Source organism: Chiloscyllium plagiosum, chromosome 6 (assembly GCF_004010195.1).
Source record: "Chiloscyllium plagiosum isolate BGI_BamShark_2017 chromosome 6, ASM401019v2, whole genome shotgun sequence".
In the NCBI taxonomy this organism is placed as follows: Eukaryota; Metazoa; Chordata; class Chondrichthyes; order Orectolobiformes; family Hemiscylliidae; genus Chiloscyllium; species Chiloscyllium plagiosum.
Window position 1 is genome coordinate 50,198,545 of NC_057715.1, and position 19,860 is coordinate 50,218,404.

A 19,860-nucleotide genomic window follows, 5' to 3' on the forward strand; every position below is an offset into this window, starting at 1 on the left:
CTTGTTGCAGAAGTGGGGAAGAGACAACTGAAGCTGGTCTCAATCTTAGTGATTAAGGGCAGAGAGGAAGGGTTTAACAATGATTGGTTATGAAGGAAAATTATGAGAATTAATTTGTTCTTCAAGAAGAAAGAAAGTTTGAGAGGATAGTGAACCAAATCATGCTTGATACAGTGCAGGCAGATCAGTTGACTCGTGATAAAACCATTTTGCCAATATCCTGAAATCTGCATTCTCTTATTAACAATGCAAAGGTTAAAGACATTATTGTGCCTTCAGATAGTAACAACTCTTCTTGCACAAAGAATGTTAAAAATATGAAAATAGCACATGAAAAGTGTCGTAATTTTAAAAGTACCTTTTAAAGCACTGAAAAATTTCAATCTCATTAATAATCAAAAGTGTCACTTCCTCACGCATCCAGAAATGTTTATTTCTAAACGTAGCATTTTTTAAACATAATTGTTATACATAACTACAAGAAAACCTTATATTAGGTCCTCCTGTTATTTAGTTTTAACTGTCTTTTGAATTCTGATTTATTTTTAACGTGGTGAGATTAGCAACATGCAATCATCTGTTTACATTAGATATAAAACAGCATTGACAAGGGGGCTCCTTTCATAGTCCTCCAACTTACAATCAACACACACACCACCTACTGCATGATTTCCCTTGAGGACAGTTCCTTTGTCTGCCCAAATGAATCATGTTTCTTGGCCTCCGGCAATTTCATCTTCCAGTGGAATTTTAGGCCAGAATAGATCAGAACTTTTCAGGTATAGCACAGAAGTTAAAATGATCCAGGTCTAATGCCATAATTGAAACCTAGAAACCTAGAATATAGGTGCAGCAGTAGGCCTTTCAGTTCTCTGAGCCTGCACCAGCATTCAATATGATCATAGCTGATCATGCAATCTCAGTATTCCATCCCCGCCCTCTCCCCACACCCCTTGATCCCTTTAGCCGCAAAAGCCACATCCAACTCCCTTTTGAATATATTTAATGAACTGGTCCCAAAAACTTCCTGTGGTAGAGAATTCCACATGTTCACAACTCAGTGAAGAGATTCTTCCTCAATTCAGTCTTGAATGGCTTACCCCTTATTTTTACACTGTGACCCTTTGTTCTGGACTTCCCCAACACTGGGAACATTCTTCCTGCATCTAGCCTGTCCAGTACGTTCAGGATGTACCTGCCATAGAGACAGTAAAATGAGGACTAATCAGACTGATCCCTAAGATAGTAGGATTTTACTATGGTGAAAGATGAAACAGTCTGTGCTTTTAGAAACTGCATTTTAGGAGAATGTGAGGGTAATCTCATCCAAATTTCTTACTGGGCTCTTCAGGGTAAACATGGAAGGATGTTTCCCTAAAGTGTTGTGATGAGGAAGGGATAATATTCTAGAAAAGTGGAACACTGTTTTGAAAGAAAAGGAAGGCCATTCTGAACTGAGATCAGGAGAAAGTCTTCACTCGGATGGTGATAGATTTTTGGAATTTTCTCTGGGCTGAGAATGCTCAGTCATTGAGAATGCTCAAGGCTAAGGTGGAGAAATTTCTACACATTTAAACAACATAGGATACAGGGATAGTGCAGGAATCGTGTTAAGGTAGAAGATCATCAAATGGTGGTGCAAGCTCAAAGAATTGAATGGTCTACTCCTGCTCTTATATTTTTACTTTTATGGAAGTCTGATCTCATTCCTCAAGTTTTCTGAAAGGATTCCGGGGTTAAAACAAAACTAAATGTCCACTGTAAGAAACATTTGAGTCTACTGTGAAACCATAGGAGGATAAGACAGAATACAGCACCCAGTACAATAGCAGCCATTTAATTCCCACTGTCAACATCCTGGACTTTACTATTCAAGAGAAACTGATCCTCAGTAGCCATATTAATATTGTAGGTATAAGAGCAGGTTGGATGCCAGGCTTATTTCCTGTGGTGAGTAACTCACCTCCTGACTCTACAGGACCTTTCCATCATCTCAAAAGGTACAAATCAGAACTTTGAGTAAATACTCTCCAATTGGCTGAATGAGTGCAGCTCCAACAACACTCAAGAAGCTCAATATCATCTAGGACAAAATAACCTGGTGGCGTGATATCCCATCCACCATCTTAAACATTTCTTCCCTCTATCACCAATGCAGAATGTCAGCAGCGAGTATCAACTGAAAGATGCACTGCAATAACTGGCCAAGACTCTAAAAATAGTATGTTCCAAACCTGCAGCCTCTGCCACTTAGAACATTCAGAGCAGTAAGATTCATGGAAGCACGACCATACGCAGATCACTACCCAACTCACACATCAACCCACTTGGAACTAAATCATCAGTGCCACATTAATCCTGGTTAAGATCCAAAAACACTCTCCTTAACAGCACTAAGCACTGCACTGCATAGTCATCCAGCCACACACTCCCCATGGAAACAGACACCTCGGTCCAACCAGTCCGTACCGAACATAATCCCAAACTAAACTAGTCCCACCTGCCTGCTCCTGGCCTATATCCCTCTAAACCTTTCTCTTCCATGTACTTAACCAAATTACTTTTAAATGTAATTGTGCCCTCATCCACCACTTCCTCAGGACGTTCATCCACAATCGAACCACCCTGTATAAAAAAAACTGTGCCTAGTGTCTTTTTTAAATCTCTCTGCTCTCACCTTAAAAATGTGCTCCCAGTTTTGAAATCCTCCATCCTAGAGAAAAGAAACCTACAAATTAACCTCATCTATACCCCTCATGATTTATGGACTACAGTATTTGAAAAAGGCTGCCCAACCACTGTCTCAAGTGTAATTAGGTATAGGCAACATTTATTGCCATTGCCAAAGTTCCATACGTCCAAGGAATGAATGGGAAAAAAATAATTCTACATGGACAATTTTCTTTGGTTGGTATTGGTTCATAGGGGACCCAAAGTATTTGGTAAACTCAAAACAAGAGAATGGAGCAATGAATTGGTCAATTTTAATTGCTTATTTTAACATTGCCCATCAATCTTAATTCTAAAAAGACAAGACTGACCTTAAGGCTGAAGGATAGAAACAGGATTTGAGGCAGGGTTTCCAGATCCTGGTCCGAGTAAAGAGGTGGGTTGCAGGCCAGATGCCAGTTTTGGGAGGGACAGGAAATATGGAGAAGGGGAATCTTGAGAAGGAGCAGTAAGTTCAGACCAATTAAACAACTCAAGATTTTAACTTATCCTGGGCACGATTCCCACCTGGTGGGTGGCTGGAGTATTGGGAATTTTAAAGTTAGCCTGTGTGAAAAACAGCCTATTCTGAAAAGATGAATGAGAAAGTCACTTAATGCTAATTCTTTGCTTTTAATTTTAGAATTTGATTTAGCTTGAAGTTAACATTTATATTTCATGATTTTATTCAATTTTGCAATTCTAAATATAATTACTGGATTCTATCATGACAAATCCAAACATCAGAAGGCTTAGAAGAACATTAATTTATGTGAAAATAATTTTTTTAAACCCTTGAATATAATCATAAAACAGTCTCAAACCTGGAACAAATTAAATGCTATTCATTGGAATTGAGGACTGAGTTATGTGCCGAAAGGACTTCCTTCCATGTAAGTAAATAATAACACAAAGAAATACCAAAGAAATCAACAATAAAAATACACCAATAATGAGAAGCAATGCCAGCATCAGTTTGATTTCTTTTTTCGTGAGGGTGTTTCCCAGGAAATGTATCTTTAATTCAGAGCCATCTGTGAAAACAAAAAGATACTTTAAAAAATATCTTTGCATAATACCACATTAAGCAGTTAAGCAGTTAATACCGTAAAAAATAAAATTCAAAGCATTTCTTTCTTGGTATGTGTATAATATACTTTACAAGTCCTATTGCATTGTAAATATTCAATTTGCTGAAATCTTTTCCATTTACATAAAACATCTCAGGCTAAATGCTCCACCCATTCACTAACAGAAAATCCAGCTAATCAAGTTTTCCTGACAACTTTCTGACCAAAGCCTATACCATTAAGTAATCAACAATATTTAAACAATACTCAACCACTTTCTGGATTGTACTCAAAATCTGATGCACATATTAAATATACATTACTTCATAGTCTATGTGTAGGCTCATTTCAGACGAGGAGATAACGTCATTTACTTGCATTACCAAAAAACATTTGTGTTTCTTGACAGTGAAAAGTTCTGAAGATCTAAATACAGACTAAAAACAAAAATTATTTTCTCTCTCATGGAAGACACTGGATTGGAGGCAAATTCAGATAGCCCCCAAGAAAGGAAACATTGCACTAATCATCTGCGTTCCTTTTTTCCAATGAAAACAGCACACAAGTATTTCAGAAGAGAAGCAAAATCATCTAACACTAGAATGAGACCAAGTGAGCCACATCTTTTAAAGTGGAAGCGTATTTTGAGTGGAGGAGGTGCTGCATGCCATTCTGAGAACAGTCAAAAGGGAAAAGACTTAAGAATGGAACAAAACAGGATACATTAGGCCTTAAGATTTTCCAATAATGCGTGGGAGGCCCTGATGCTCAAGGTGGGCAGGAAGAGAGCTATTCTACTCACAGAAACAAAAATTTTCCAACAACAGAGCAGTCAATAGGAACTGACAATCATCACAGTCAATAACAGCAACATAGCCTTGGGAATCTCATAGCTTACCATTACCTTCTCAAGGGCAATAAAGGGATGAGCAACAAATGCTAGGCTAGACAAGAACATCCACACTCCATGGAAGAATAAATGAAATGAATCTGGCTGTAGAATCAGAGCACCTCTGACACAGAACAATTACTTGGCACATCTTGTCTGTGCTGGCTGAAAGATGAGCCATCCAACCTAAACTCACTTTCCAGGATTTGGTCTGTAACCCTGTAGATTAGGGATACGATTGTACAGAACTTGAAAGTGACACGAGATATTTGATGAACTGACAAGAGCGGGCAAGTTCAGTAAATACATCTTCAAATGGCATGGTCTTTAAACCTAAGCCAGCTGTTTAGGTTTAAACCAACTCAATTCATCACATGCTCTTGAATCACTTTTCTATATTCTCTTTCAAACACGACTCTTAATTCCCATTCACAGCTTTACCTCACTCTCATTCAATTTACACTAATGCATGCTTAATTTCCAGATCTCTCAGCTTACATGGTCAGCTACATCAGCATTACAGCCATATCACCCTTACAAATCGCCCCACGCTCAATGGCATTTCTCTCTCTTATAGGGTATTGTGATGCACAGCATGTCCTTGTCACCATGGAGAAGTTGGTGCTCACCAACATTGGAATGACTATGCCTGAAGCCATGAGCAGCAGCTGGGATGCAAGGATGGAAAATGACAGCATGCTGGTATCTAATTACCATTCTCATTCCACAATGTCTTCTGATTTAAAAAGTGCAAATTGGCTAAACATATATCTAGGCGAAAGGGAGGACCGCAGATGCTGGAGATTAGAGTTGAGAGTATGGTGCTGGAAAAGCAGCATCCGAGGAGCAGGCGAATCAACATTTCGGGCAAGAGCCCCTCATCAGGAATGAGGCCTCATTCCTGGTTAGATTAGATTAGATTCCCTACAATATGGAAACTGGCCATTTGGCCCAACAAATCCACACAGACCCTCCCAAGATTAACCCACCCAGGCCCATTCCCCTACCCCTATCTTTATCTCTGAATAATGCACCTAATACTATGGGCAATTTAGCATGACCAACTCACCTGACCTGCACATCATTGGATTCTCTGGGAGGAAACCCATGCGCATATGGGGAGAATGTGCAAACTCCACACAGACAGTTGCCCAAGGTGGGAATCAAACCCTGGTCCCTTGCTCTGTGAGGCAGCAATGCTAACCACTGAGCCATTGTGCCGCCTCAAAGGACAAAGGATGAAGGGCTTTTGCTGATGATTCCCCTGCTCCTTGGATGCTGCCTGACCTAAATATGCAACTATTCAAAAGCTAGAATAGAGGTAAAATTTTCAAGTGATGAGTTACCAGGCATGAATGACCTGCAGCCAGTGCAAGGAGAAAGGATCAAGCAGATGTAAACCTTGAAAGGACAACATCTACTGAAGAGGAATCAGATGAGGATTGTCATGAGACGATGTATGAAAAAGGCTGACGGTATGCACAATGAAGTGTCTAGTACATTGCTAGACATGTGAGAAAAGATTCCACCATTGTAACAGAGCATGGAAAGTAGAGTTTGCAATGAGGAAGTGGTAGCCAATTTTAAGACATCATTCACAGACTAGATTCTTGACAGACAAGGGAGACAAAGGATATTGCAGGTAAAACTGTGAAGCAAAGGCCATAATCAGATAAGCCATGATTTTCTCAAATTAGATTAGATTACATTGTGGAAACAGGCCCTTCGGCCCAACAAGTCCACACCGACCTGCCGAAGTGCGCCGCCCACAATGGCTGACATTAAATGTGAAATGTCATCAAAACCTGCTGGACTTCAGTTCATTTTCCAAATTAACTTATACCCAATCAAGAAACTTTATGGTCAGATACTTGATAAGAGGTAGGAACCTGGCAAACAGCATTTCTTCTTAAATTTCAAAAGCAAGTACCTGCTGCATTGTTCTTATAATGATACTGCTTTAAATGATGCTTCCATTCATTTGTGTGCACGTTCTCAAAGTACAGTTGCACTTTCAAGCAGAGGAAGGTATGCTGTGTTACTGAACCATCTTAAAGCCCTTTTCTTACTGCCAAAAAGAGGGCAGCTTATGGTTAAAGTGTAGGGTACTCTAAAAACAGCAAAAGGAGTAACTGTGGCTGAACAGTATGGAACCATGAAAGCAGTAAAATTGAGGAAGGTCAACTGGGGCAAAGGTGAGCTCACATCAGTCTGGGAGGAGATGTGCTCCTGTCAGTCTGGCAGGAGATGTACTCAACTATATTTGATATGGCTGCATAGCTCTCCTTACACTTATGTTAGCCAGGTATGCCTGGGTTTCACACTAGTGTCATAAGTAGCCAGTCAGTATATATCCCTCATCATCTATTAATCATCTTCTGGTCTATTGTTTTGGCTCAAATATTGATGGTACAGTGGAATGGAAAAGAAATAGTTAAAATATCCAGCGTCAACTTGCAGAATGCACTGAACTTCAGGCAAGAACAACTTAATATTAAATAATGATACATAATCTCATCTCAGCAGAGCCATCTGCAGTGTCTCTTAATGTTCTGACTCAAAAGTCAACATGCTACAATGCAGATATATTCATATACCTTTCTCATTATATCATTCCAGATACATACCATTTGTTGTAGCCATTGTAAATTGACTTTCCAAAGTAGTCCTTCCATACTCTGTAAGAAAAGAAAATATCAATTAATACATTGTCAAGGGCAGAATCTAACATTCGCTGGTTAAAAAAACTAAGACCATAAGAAATAGAAACAAGAGTAGGTTGATTGGCCCCTAGGTCTTGCTCCACCATTCAATAGGTTCATGGCTGGTCTGACATTCCTCATGTTCACTTTCCTGCCCTTTCCTGATAACTCTAGATTCCCGATCAATCTCAATCTTAAACATACATAAGGACTCTGCCCCATAGCACTCAACACTCTAAGAAAAGAAATTCCTCCTTACCTTCATCTTAAATTGTACCCCCTTTATACTGAGGCTATGTCCTTTGGTGCTAGATTTTGCCATGAGGGGAAACATCTCAGCATTTACCCTATCAAGCCTAGATATGTCAATGAAATGACTTCTCATTCTTCTAAATTCCAGTGAGTACAGTCCAAGCCTGTTTAATATTTGCTTATTCAGGCAATTGACCAGACTGGGGATCATCCTTGTGAATCTTCTCTGAACTGTATCCAATGAAATTTCATCTTTCCTTAAATAAAAGGACCAAAACTGCTCACAGTGCTCCAAATGTGATTGCACCATCACCTCGTACGATTGCAGTAAGACTTCTCTACTCTTACATTCCAACCACCTTGAAATATGGGGCAACACCCCATTTGCCCTCCTGTATGCTAGCTTTCTTTGTTTTATAGCTTTCTGCAGTTTTTCTCAATTTAAACCATACTTTTTTTTTGTTCTCCCTGCTAAACTGAACAACTTCACATTTTCACACATTATACTTTTAATTGCCAACTTCTGCCCACTTAACCTATCAAAACCTCTCTGAACTATTTGTATCCCTCTCACAATCTGTCTTCCCACCTATTTTTGTGTCATCCACAAATTTGGTTACAGTATATTTGCTTCCTTCCTCTAAGTCATTAATATATGTTGTAAACAATTGCAGTCCCAGCATTAATTCTTGGGGAACCCCACTGTCACATATTACCAAACTGAAAAAACAAACCCTTATCCTCACTTGCTGTTTTCTGGCCATTAGCCTATTCTCTATTCATGCCAATATACAACCTCCAACACCATGGCCTCATTGCTTACGACTTAAGCTTTTGTGAGCTAGCTTATTGAATGCCTTCTGGAAGTCCACATGTATATAAATAAAATACTGATTCCCCTCTATCCACATTTTTTTTGAGAAAGTCTCAATCACTCTAATAAATTACTCTAACAAGAAGCCATGTTGACTCTGCTTGGTTAATTATGATTTTTCAAATGTTCTGTTATTATTTCCTTAATAACTGATTGCAATACTTTTCCAATAGCTGTTAAGCTAATTGACCATTAGGTACATTTTTTTTAACCTCCCTTTCATGTGTTAGCATAATAAATCTTGCATGCCCCAGCTGCCCATTGCCATTTAAATGGCTAATTAATGGTCATTAATAGGGCTTCATCCTGCCACTGCAGACATCAACCCAACAGCATGCAAACCATATAGGGAGAACAGCGATCAAACTCATGTGGAATGGCTCTTGCATATTCCTGAGGGATGCCTGGTTTCAGGAAGTGAACAGCAGCTGTGAATCTTTCTCTTGCCATTGTTGCTGTCCCCTTCATCCCCACTCCTGTCATTGTACACCTGTGGCCAGGAATCTAGTTGATTCTGAGCCAAGGATAAATGTTATACAAGCTACAATGTTGTACTGCCCTGACACAACCACTCAATGGACCAGTCAGCATCTGGTTGATGGCAATTATTGGCAGTTAGAACTTCTGACCCCAGGATCCTTGGTCTGGAAACAGGAGTGGAGATATGTAATGTTTCACATGCGATTCCGAAAAAGATGGCTATTCAAATCATCAGATGCCACCACTCAATATGAATTTTCCCAGCCCAGAAGTGTGAAACCCAAAGTGTGCAGAATAGATCTTGTAAAGAAAGATCTGAACTTTGTGCACTTCTTGAATAGACAGGTCTATTTTGGAATATGGTCTCTAGGCAACCTTGAGGGAAGCGAGGTGTATTTGAAATTGTTGAAAGTAGTCATAAATGCATACAGAATGTGATAAACTCAGCAATAGTCCAGTTCATTGAAACAGTCAACAGACCTGTCAAAAGCAACTGTCAGTAGAACCTATCAAAACTGTTAAGTTGTTCTGTGAAGAGGGCCTATTAAAAGCAACTACTTTTGTAGCTGGAGCTGTAATTGTAGTTTTGGAGCTGTCAAGAATTAAAAGTGTAGTTTTTTCAAAGATTTAAAAGGGCATCTACACTTAATAACTGCTTGTTTCTTTCCCCCCCAATGTATTTAAAAGAATTTCCATTACCAGATTAGTTTTGCGTGACTAATTTCACAACCATCTACTAACACAGGGTGGTGAATGGCATTTCACAGTTTGATTGAGAGTTATATGTGATTATTAATTCTTTGAAATGGAACTGTATCTTTAATAGACATTTTTTATTGTATTTTACAGAATTTCATTTTCTCTCATCTCTGCACGGGGTCAGAGGTTGATGCAGTCTCTGTCGTGTGGAGGAATAGCCAACGGTTCCAAAATAAAGGTCAATGACCTTATCCACTCTGCCACCTCACACTATCCCTGCTTTTGCACCCACCTCCTACCAAAGCTCCTGCTCTATCGCCACATGTTCCCTCGCCCACCCTAACCTCCAACACCACTAATCATTCATAGCCTTTGTGCTGTGCTATTTACTTGTCTAGGACACCCAACAATATTTTGCTCAACAACATCAACTTTCAGCACATTCAATCTCTCCTTTTCTCTCATTGCAGAAGAAGACAGTCCACAATAGAGCAGAAATGGCCTAGATGAGGGGAGGGGTGGCAGATATCAAATCCCTCAATCACTAGAAGGAGTGAATCCTGGTATGTATGGTTAGATAGGAAGGTTAATATTAACAAGGCAAGTTGTGCCATTAATAAGGCAGTTAACAGGCTAGAATCCCCTTAATTAACAATTTACTGCTGCCACACAAGAAATTTGCCTCAATACCCAGCAAATGCATGAAACAAGCAGTAAGTTGTATTGAACATTGAGATGAGCCTTGTCAAATTTCTTGTCTTATTCTCTCACAAATTGCACCATAGCCTACTTCACTGGAACCTCTCAGATTCCACCCAATGTTTCTTTTAGTCATGAACTTACCTGTATGATTCAGGATGGTATAAGTGGTTTCCATGCCAGCATGAATATGATCAGCAACATGACAATGCAACAGCCAAGTACCAGGATTTGATGCAATCATTTCTATGGTCTGGAATGTTCCAGGGAAAAGATCATATACGTCGGCTCGGTAATCGTTATCCATCTTTAAGAACATAATGCAAAATGATCAGTATAATCCTACAGAAAATGTGCCAGAAATTTTCAGAACTATTTCCCTATGTCTAGCATATTACACTGAGTGTACTGCAGTAAAATGTGCTCTCTGCAGCAGGCTAATAAGGTGCTTGCTTAGAAAACATATCACATAGAATTCAATGGTGATCACTAGCTAGCCGTGTGTGTGTGTGTATATATAGAGGTGGGGTATGTGGTTATGGCTCTTAATTGTGTTTAATGGGATAAATATAGCAACAGAGCATATATCATATCAAGGCATTTTGCATTTCTGATTGGCCAGCAGCTCTCTATTTCAAGCAGTGGTCCTGGGAATGGTGGGCACAACTGTAACCATACCTAATTCCTGAGTGCCCAGTGCAGATAAGACAGGGCATTGGGATTAGGGTGTGTGGGAATGAGAGGTTGGTGGGAAGTGTGTAGTGATTAGAACCAGCTGGATCTTGTTGACTACAGATCCTTGATTGGGGTTGTTAATCTGGGCAAATGAGGGAAGCCCTAGCTGACCAATATAACCAGGACGGAGCCCTCTGATGTGAAGGGCAGTGCTTGTCACTGGCCACCCGGGTGTTTTCCTATCTTCCTGGTGGTGGAAATTGAATAAAGATTCGTGCACCTTGTGTCTCACACCTGCACACACACACCATGGAAAAAAAAAGAAAAATAAATAAATAAATAGGGATTCACACAGCACTGCCCTTTGATGTGAAGGGCAGTGTTTGTCACTGGCCACCCGGGTGTTTTCCTATAAAATAAAAAAAAACTAAAATGGTGTGATTTCATAAAAAAAAAGAAAAAAAAAGAAAAAAAAATATAACCAGGACGGAGCCCTCTGATGTGAAGGGCAGTGCTTGTCACTGGCCACCCGGGTGTTTTCCTATCTTCCTGGTGGTGGAATTTGAATAAAGATTGGTGCACTTTGTGTCTATCACTGCGTCTCACACCTGCACACACACACCATGGGTGCTGGGGATAAAATAAGCACTACTGCACTTAGGTAGTAGTGTGGGGGTTAAATTTTTTAAAAAAGAATGAAAAAAAAAAAATAATTAAAAAAAGAGAAAAAAAACCGGTGTGCTTGCCCTTTGAGGGAAAAAAAACAATATAACCAGGAGGGAGGGATAGGTGGCTTGCTGGGGTCAGCAAAGTATGTATTGTTTTTTCTGTAATTGCACTGTCTTGTATGTACAAATGTCATTGTTACTGTTTTGTAATGATTGAAACTGGGATTTGAGGTTTGGTTTGGGGCCTGACTTTGCCATTCCTCTCCCTTGTAAAATTGCTGTTTCTCTGCATACAGCCGTTAATGTTATTTGTTTTGTAAACTGTGTATTGTTTAAAAAAAAATATAGCCAGGAGATTTTGCTCCTGGGCCTGGGCAAACTGCAGACGGAACATGTGATGTCTACTGATTCCCTCTAGCTGTTTGGGGAGAGGTGGGCACTGCAGGGAGTGAAGTGTTTTACTTCTTTCCCCAATTTTAGTTTGATTTAATCCCTGCCCTTCCCTTCACTTTCTTGAGCACAGAGCATTGCCCTGTGATGATAAGGGCACTGTTTGTCACTGGCCACTCAGGTGTTTCCTTTCTTCCTGGTAGTGGAAGTTGAATAAAGATTTGTACACCTGTTTTCTTTCACTGTGTGTCTCACACCTGTGCGTGCGCGCACACACACACACATCCACACGCGCACACATCATAGGTGCTGGGGAAAATATAAGCACTACCGCTGTTAAGCAATAGTGTGGGTAATAAGGGGGAAAAGAAACAGGGGGAAAAAAATATAACCAGGAAATTTAGAATCCCCTTAGTCTAGGGGACTGACTCTGTGCTGGCTGGGCCACAGTCAGTGTGTTGCTGCTGCTAAGGAGGAGAGTTTCTTTTTATTTCCCCCTGTCTAAGGTAGACATTTAACTTTTGGTTTTCTTTACTGCTTTTTTGTGTTGTTTTTTTTTCCTTAATTTGAGCTGTGTTCAGCTGCACAAGCAGCTATCAAAAAATATATAACCAGTAGAAAAGAAAATTATGAAGGATTTCGTCCTGTCTGGCATCATTTGTAGAGAGAGAAATAGTTAACATTTAAAATCCAGTATGATTTAATTTCTACAGCATCTCCTGGTTTTATTTGTGACCCAGCTGCCAGTGTAATAGACCAGCAAATACCTTTGCCGTTTTTGATATTTTGGGCAAGCATTTGAACTCTGTTTGCTCAGTTGGTAGAAGAAAAACGCCTCTAAAGAAAGGGCAGGCCAAGTTTAACTTGTTCTAAAAAAAACAGGAGAGGCCGGAAGGTGTTTCAGGGTGGACCGAGCATCGGAAAGGGCGTGGTGCAGACCAAGAGCCGGAAGGAGTGTAGGGGCGGGCTGCCTTTGAGTGGCCGGAAGGTGGGAGGGGCAGGTGGTTTGCTGGGTTGCCAGGGGTGTCCATGATATATATACTGTTTTGTTGTTCAGTTTATCAGACTGTCTGTATGTGATTGTGTTTACTGTTTCTTCTTGATTGATGTAAGGTGGGGGTTCAAGGTTCACCCTCATTCCCTGTGAACTGGTTGTACAGTGAAGTTTGGGGTCTTGCTTTGCTGACCCCTTCCCCTGTAAATTACTGTTTCTTGTAAACTGCTGTTCATGTAAATGGTTTGTTTGTAATTTGAACCAGTTAATAAAATTTATAAAAGGGGGATTCAGCGTCTCCTCACTACAGGGACTGACTCTGAGCTGGCTGGCTGGCCACAGCCAGTGGGCTGTGCACATGTAAATAAAGGTTGACTTGGTCACAGGAAAAAGATATATAACTATGTGGGCGGCACAGTGGTTAGCACTGCTGACTCACAGCGCCAGAGACCCTGGTTCAATTCCCGCCTCAGGCGACTGACTGTGTGGAGTTTGCACGTTCTCCCCGTGTCTGCGTGGGTTTCCTCCGGGTGCTCCGGTTTCCTCCCACAGTCCAAAGATGTGCAGGTCAGGTGAATTGGCCATGCTAAATTGCCCGTAGTGTTAGGTAAGGGGTAAATATATGGGTGGGTTGTGCTTCGGCGGGGCGGTGCGAACTTGTTGGGCCGAAGGGCCTGTTTCCACACTGTAAGTAATCTAATCTAATCTAATCTAATCTAGGAGATTCAGCTGCACCAACAACCACCACTATTACTACTGCTTCTGCTGCTCGAGCCTACTTCTGTTGAAAAAAACAAACTGAGGACTAATTCTGAACTGGTTGGCCACTGCTAGTGTACTGTGCACATGTAAATAAAGGGTGACTTGGTGAGGGGATACTGGCCTCTGTGCAGTTATTTCAGAGTGGTGTTGTATAAACCAGAAATGGCCCTTAATCTCCATTCAACTTTCCATATAAATGCTTTAATTGTGACAACAGGTGAATCACCATAGGTCTTGCTCACTACCCACAAAGTTGTTGACATATTTGGCAACAGGGTAGATGTTTGGGAAGTCAACTGTCATATTTTAACGGGCCTTCACCCGGTGATTCTAATAATCTGGTTAAAGATTTTAAAAATGGCATTAGGCTACATGCCATTTTTTAATCTAGCAAAGACACAACTGGATCTGATAGCCGTCTCCTGTGCTGTTAATTTTCTATTTCTATGCTTCACTCAATTACTGTCTTTTGCTGAAATTTTTCATCTTATACTCATCAGGACTATTTGCAAGACATACCAAAGCAAAGGAAAAGCAACATATGTACTATATGAAAGGAGACTGCTGATTGGTTGGCAAGTGGATTCCATGGTAATGCCTCTACCTATCAGAGCCCACTTGTCAATCAACAAAGCACTTTTTTCATACAATATAAATGCTATTTTCCCTTTGCTTCAGTATTTTTCACAAATTCCCCTGGCTAGTACAAATTGAAAAACTTCAGCAAAGTACAATGTTTTTCAGCAATTCTCCAATTCTGTACTAGCAAATGGCTCATAATCTATCCTTTATGATAATGTTTTAAGCAAGGCCTTGGGATTGCACTATATCTAGAAATTTGGGCCTAGAGTCATTATAACTTAGAAATAAATAAAAAAATTCCCAGAACCAAATAAAATGGTAAACACATGGCTCAAATATTGGTGTGGGAGAAATGCGTTCAACTTCATCGGTCATTGGCACAATTACTGGGGAAGGAGGGAGATGTTCCAATGGGAAGGGCTCCACCTGAATCACACTGGGACCAGATTCCTGGTGAATAGCATAAGGAAGGCTATAGATTGGACTTTAAATATTGGGAGGGTGGGTTCAGTGGCATAGAGAATTAAAAATCAAAGGTAGAGGAGATGGTAGGATGGTAGGTTAGTGATGGGGTTGATTCTTACTTGAAAATAAAAGAAAGGAAGGGACAGAATGTGTGAATATCATATTATAGCAAGAAACCATAAAATGTAGGGAAATTTGATAATAACAAATTTAAAGGTGCTGTATCTTGATGCTCAAAACATTCAGAATAAGGAAGATGAACTGATAGCACAAACTGAATATGATTTATAGTCAATAGTGAAATATAGGTACAACAAGATCAAAACTAGGAGCTTAACGTTCAGGGATATTTGACCTTTCAGAGAGACATGATGGATGGAAATGGTGGTAGGGTTGCACTGTTATTAAGAGATGAAATGAGGACAATTGTGAGAAACAATCTAGGTTCAGATGATGTACCGACCATTTGGGCAGCGGTGAAAAAAATAACAGGGGAATGAATACATTGGTGGGAGTAGTGTGAGACCCCCAAATAGTGGCCAATCTGTGGAAAAGACTACAAATCAACAAATAATAGAACGTAAAAGGAATAGTGCAATATCTGATGGTGACTTTAATCAACATGTTGATTTAGTAGCTTTGACAATGAATTCAGAGAGTGCGTTAGGGACAGTTTATGAGACCAATATGTCATGGAGCCAATCAGGGAACAGGCTATCATGGATCTAGCAATGGGTTATGAGGCAGGTTTTATAAATGACCTCTGAGTAAAAGATTGCCTATGAAGTAGTGATCATAACCTAACAGAATTTAATATTCAGCACAAGAGTGAGAAATATAGGTTATAAACAACTATAACTGAAGAAAAGAAAATTATAATGAAAGGAGGATGGAGTTATCTAAAGATGAACTGGGTGGATAGATAGCAGGAATGGTGGTAAGCAAGCAGTGGCAGACCTTTAAGTACATAGTTCATGATTCTTTGCAAAAAAACTTGCAGTTAGAGAGGAAAGATTCTAAGAGAGGGATAACCAAAGAAGTTAGGGAAATAATAAGGTTGAAAGAAAAAGCACATAAGGAGGATATAGTAAGTGATAGCCCCAAAAACTGGATTCAATTCAGGACCTAGCAAAAGAGGACTGAAAAAAAAAAGAGAAAACTAATGAGGAATTGAAAAGCTGACAATAAAATCTTCCTAGAATATATAAAGAAGAAAAGAGAGGTCAAATTGACCATAGGCCCCTTAGAAAATGGATCTGGGGGGAGGGTTTTGGGGAACAAAAATATGGTAAAAGAGTTAAATAGATATTTTGTATTAGTCTTTACTTTGGGAGATACTTTAAACATCTCATCAATACTAAAGAATACTGGAAGGAATTAATTACAATCACCATCACGAGAGTAGGAATAGAAAACAAACTAATGGAGCTAAATGCAGGATCCTAAAAAAGATAGTGGATGCATTAGTTATAATTTTTCAAAACTCCTTGGATAACTATAGGCTAGTTAGCCTAATATTTATTGTTGGAGAAGTATTAGAATTATGAAGGTACTCAAAGCAGAAAATTTAAAAGATCATAATCTAATCAAGCAAAGTCAATATGGCTTCATTAAATGAAATTGTGTTTGACTAATTTATTAGAGCTTTTCAAGGAAGTCTCAACCAGAGTGGATTGAGGGAGACCAGTAAATGTGTTGTTAACGGATTTTTAGAAGGCATCAGTTATAAAAGTCCCATGGTATTGGAGCTGGAAAATTGATGTGGATAGAGAAAGAGTGGTGGGGAAAAGGGGTTATTTTTCAGATTGGTGACCTGTGACCAGTGGGGTTCTACAGGGATCAGAGCTGCAACTGTGACTGTTTACGATATATATTACTGACTTGTAGGAAGAAAGTGAATGTATTGTAGCCAGATTTGCAGTTGACACAAAAATCATTGGAAAGGCAGGTTGTGAGATGGATACAAACAGTTTATAGGCGTAGAAGTCACAGGACATCAGGTTATAGTCCATAATTACAAGCTTTCGAAGCGCTGCTCCTTCGTCAGGTGAAGTGACGTGACCTTTATCTGATGAAGGAGCAGTGCTCTGAAAGCTTGTAATTTCAAACAAACCTGTTGGACTATAACCTGGTGTCATGTGACTTCTGACTTTGTCTACTCCAGTTCAACAATGAGAGCCCCACATCAAGTTTACACAGAGATATTGATAGGTTGAGTAAGTGGACAGGAAGTTGGTAAATAGAGCACAATGTGGGAAAATGTGAAGTTGCTCATTTTGGAAGGGAGAATAAAAATAATCAAAATATTATTGGTGTTTTGGCTTTCATTAACAGGGGGATTGAGTTTAAGAGTCATGAGATCTTGTTGCAGCTCTATAAAACTTTGGTTAGACCGCACTTGGAATACTGCGTCCAGTTCTGGTCGCCCTATTATAGGAAAGATGTGGATGCTTTGGAGAGGGTTCAGAGGAGGTTTACCAGGATGCTGCCTGGACTGGAGGGCTTATCTTATGAAGAGAGGTTGACTGAGCTCAGACTTTTTTCACTGGAGAAAAGGAGGAGAGGGGACCTAATTGGAGGTATACAAGATAATGAGATGCATAGAGAGAGCCAATAGCCAGAGACTATTTCCCAGGGCAGAAGTGGCTAACACGCAGGGTCATAGTTTTAAGCTGGTTGGAGGAAAGTATAGCGGGGATGTCAGAGGCGGGTTCTTTACACAGAGTTGTGAGAGCATAGAATGCGTTGCCAGCAGCAGTTGTGGAAGCATGGTCATTGGGGACATTTAAGAGACTGCTGGACATGCATATGGTCACAGAAATTTGAGGGTGCATACATGAGGATCAATGGTTGGCACAACATCGTAAGCTGAAGGGTCTGTTCCGTGCTGTACTGTTCTATGTTCCATGTTCTATTTAAGTGGAGAGAACTGCAACAAATTGGGACTTGGTGTACTTGTGTATAAAATACAGAGAGCTAGCATACAAATCTTAACCAAGGTGGCCAATTAAGTGCCTTATCTATACCAGATTTTCATAAAAAGATCTATCAACCAGGTTTCTTAAACATCGTATTATATCACAAAAAAAAATAGTAATTCAACGAAGATGCAAGACTAGCTAACACACATAATCCGTAATACGGAAACATAAATATTTATTATTCTACACATCCCAAAACACATACAAAAGCACATGTGCTTGCAAAAACCAGATAAAGGATCAAAGTAAAAATGGATCTTTTGCAGGGATTGTTTTACAAAAATAAAAACTTTGGTCAAAAGGTTTCATCCTTAAAGAGAAAAAGATCAGATGTTCGTAGTATTTTCTGGTTGAGATGTCTGATACTTGTACTTGTATCATCATGTTATCCCAGAAGTATTGGCAGACACACAAAATACAATATTGAGAAGCCCCTTGAATTAAAAAAAAATCATCCAGAAGAACAAACAGGTTTCACTCTGAACTCACAACACAAGGAATTTTTCAGAAACAGAAGAGCAGGTTTGGCTGGACAGTCTTTTCCTCACAGACTGTTTACTCAATTGAATGCCAGAACCAGCCCCAAGCCAAGCACTGTTCAAAAAGCCACAGAACAAGCAATTATCACAAGTAATGTAATTTCTATGAAACCTTGATTGAATAAAGCTCCAACATCCATAAAGACCTTTCAATTAACCCATTTCAAGAGACAAATCCAGGTATCTACACAAAACTTCAAATAAATACAATTTTCTTCCATCATTCAGAACTCTTTTTCTGCATCTTAAAACTTTCTTAAACCTCCCCCTCCCCCTTGCCTCAGTGTTCAGGTATCAGTACCAAACTTCATCATATCAACTTCTCCATTGCATTTTCTTCAGTTCTTTATTCAATTGTCTAATTAAGGCTCTTCCTTATATTGAAATCAGCTTTCTCCATTGTAATCACACCACAGGCTTGTTAAATCTACAATTGATAGTCACTATGCTTGGCAGCCATTTAAATTCTATAATTCATTTGAACAATACCAGTAATTAAAATGCTCACTCTGACTTTTATTCTGAGAAACCTTCAACATATTAGCTATTGATCTTCATTACATAATTTGTTACTTCAGCATTCAGGCTAACAACAACTTTAGTCCATTCAGAGAACTTGCTGTTGAGGCTTTGTCATCAGCAACTCTGACAGTTTTCATGAGCTGACTTTTAACTTTGACCTCTCCCAGACTCATGTTTTGTTTCTTTCTTTGTTTCATCACCATCCCCCTTTACAGCTTTTGTCATTTGATCTCCCCTGCCTTCTACCCTATCCTAGGTTTTCCCTTTTGTTCTTTCCTACCCAATATCCCTTTCCCTGCCTCTGTATTGTGCTTAAAGCCTTAAATCTCTAACTTTTTCCAGTTCGGTGAGTGATCACCAACCCGACATATTAATTTACTTTCTCACTGCACACATGCTGCCAAATGTCTCAACTATTTCCAGAATTTTCAGCTTCTTTATTTACTTTAACTTCTTCCTCTACATGATTAACAGCATAGTATTGCTTCCGCATACACATTTAAATACATGATGTACCTGTATTTTCACACGTCAATGCTTCAATTCTAATTCTTCAGGTAGAAATTAATATGTGTTATAGCCGTACTCAGGAGAACAACCAGACACAAAGTACATCAATTTGGCAGTGAGATGGCCTGTAGGATGTCAATAATCTGTAGAATTCTTGGTTATACTGTTAAATGTGGTGTACGAATACATATTCACATTGTCCTATAATTGCAATGATTAGTCCTAGCAATCACAAGAGTATTGATTGTAATGAGGAGAGAGTGAGGACCGCAGATGCTGGAGATCAGAGCTGAAAGGGCTCATGCCCAAAACGTCGATTCTCCTGCTCCTTGGATGCTGCCTGACCTGCTGCGCTTTTCCAGCAACACATTTTCAACTATTGATTGTAATGAGGTCAG

The 19,860-nt window shown here is 39.6% G+C and overlaps 1 protein-coding gene across 3 annotated transcripts in view; it reads right to left on the reverse strand.

Moving 5' to 3' along the window:
- Nucleotides 1-414: 414 nt before the first annotated feature.
- The window catches only part of hephl1a (hephaestin-like 1a), a 141,416-nt gene continuing 121,970 nt past the window's right edge, over nucleotides 415-19,860 (reverse strand). For all 3 annotated transcript variants that reach the window (XM_043691507.1, XM_043691508.1, XM_043691505.1), the window contains 3 exons: nucleotides 10,519-10,681; nucleotides 7,296-7,346; nucleotides 415-3,743 (listed from right to left, as the gene is read on the reverse strand). In XM_043691507.1, the coding sequence (XP_043547442.1) occupies nucleotides 3,544-3,743; nucleotides 7,296-7,346; nucleotides 10,519-10,681 (414 nt within the window). In that variant the 3' untranslated portion in view covers nucleotides 415-3,543. The remainder of the gene's footprint in view (nucleotides 3,744-7,295; nucleotides 7,347-10,518; nucleotides 10,682-19,860) is intronic.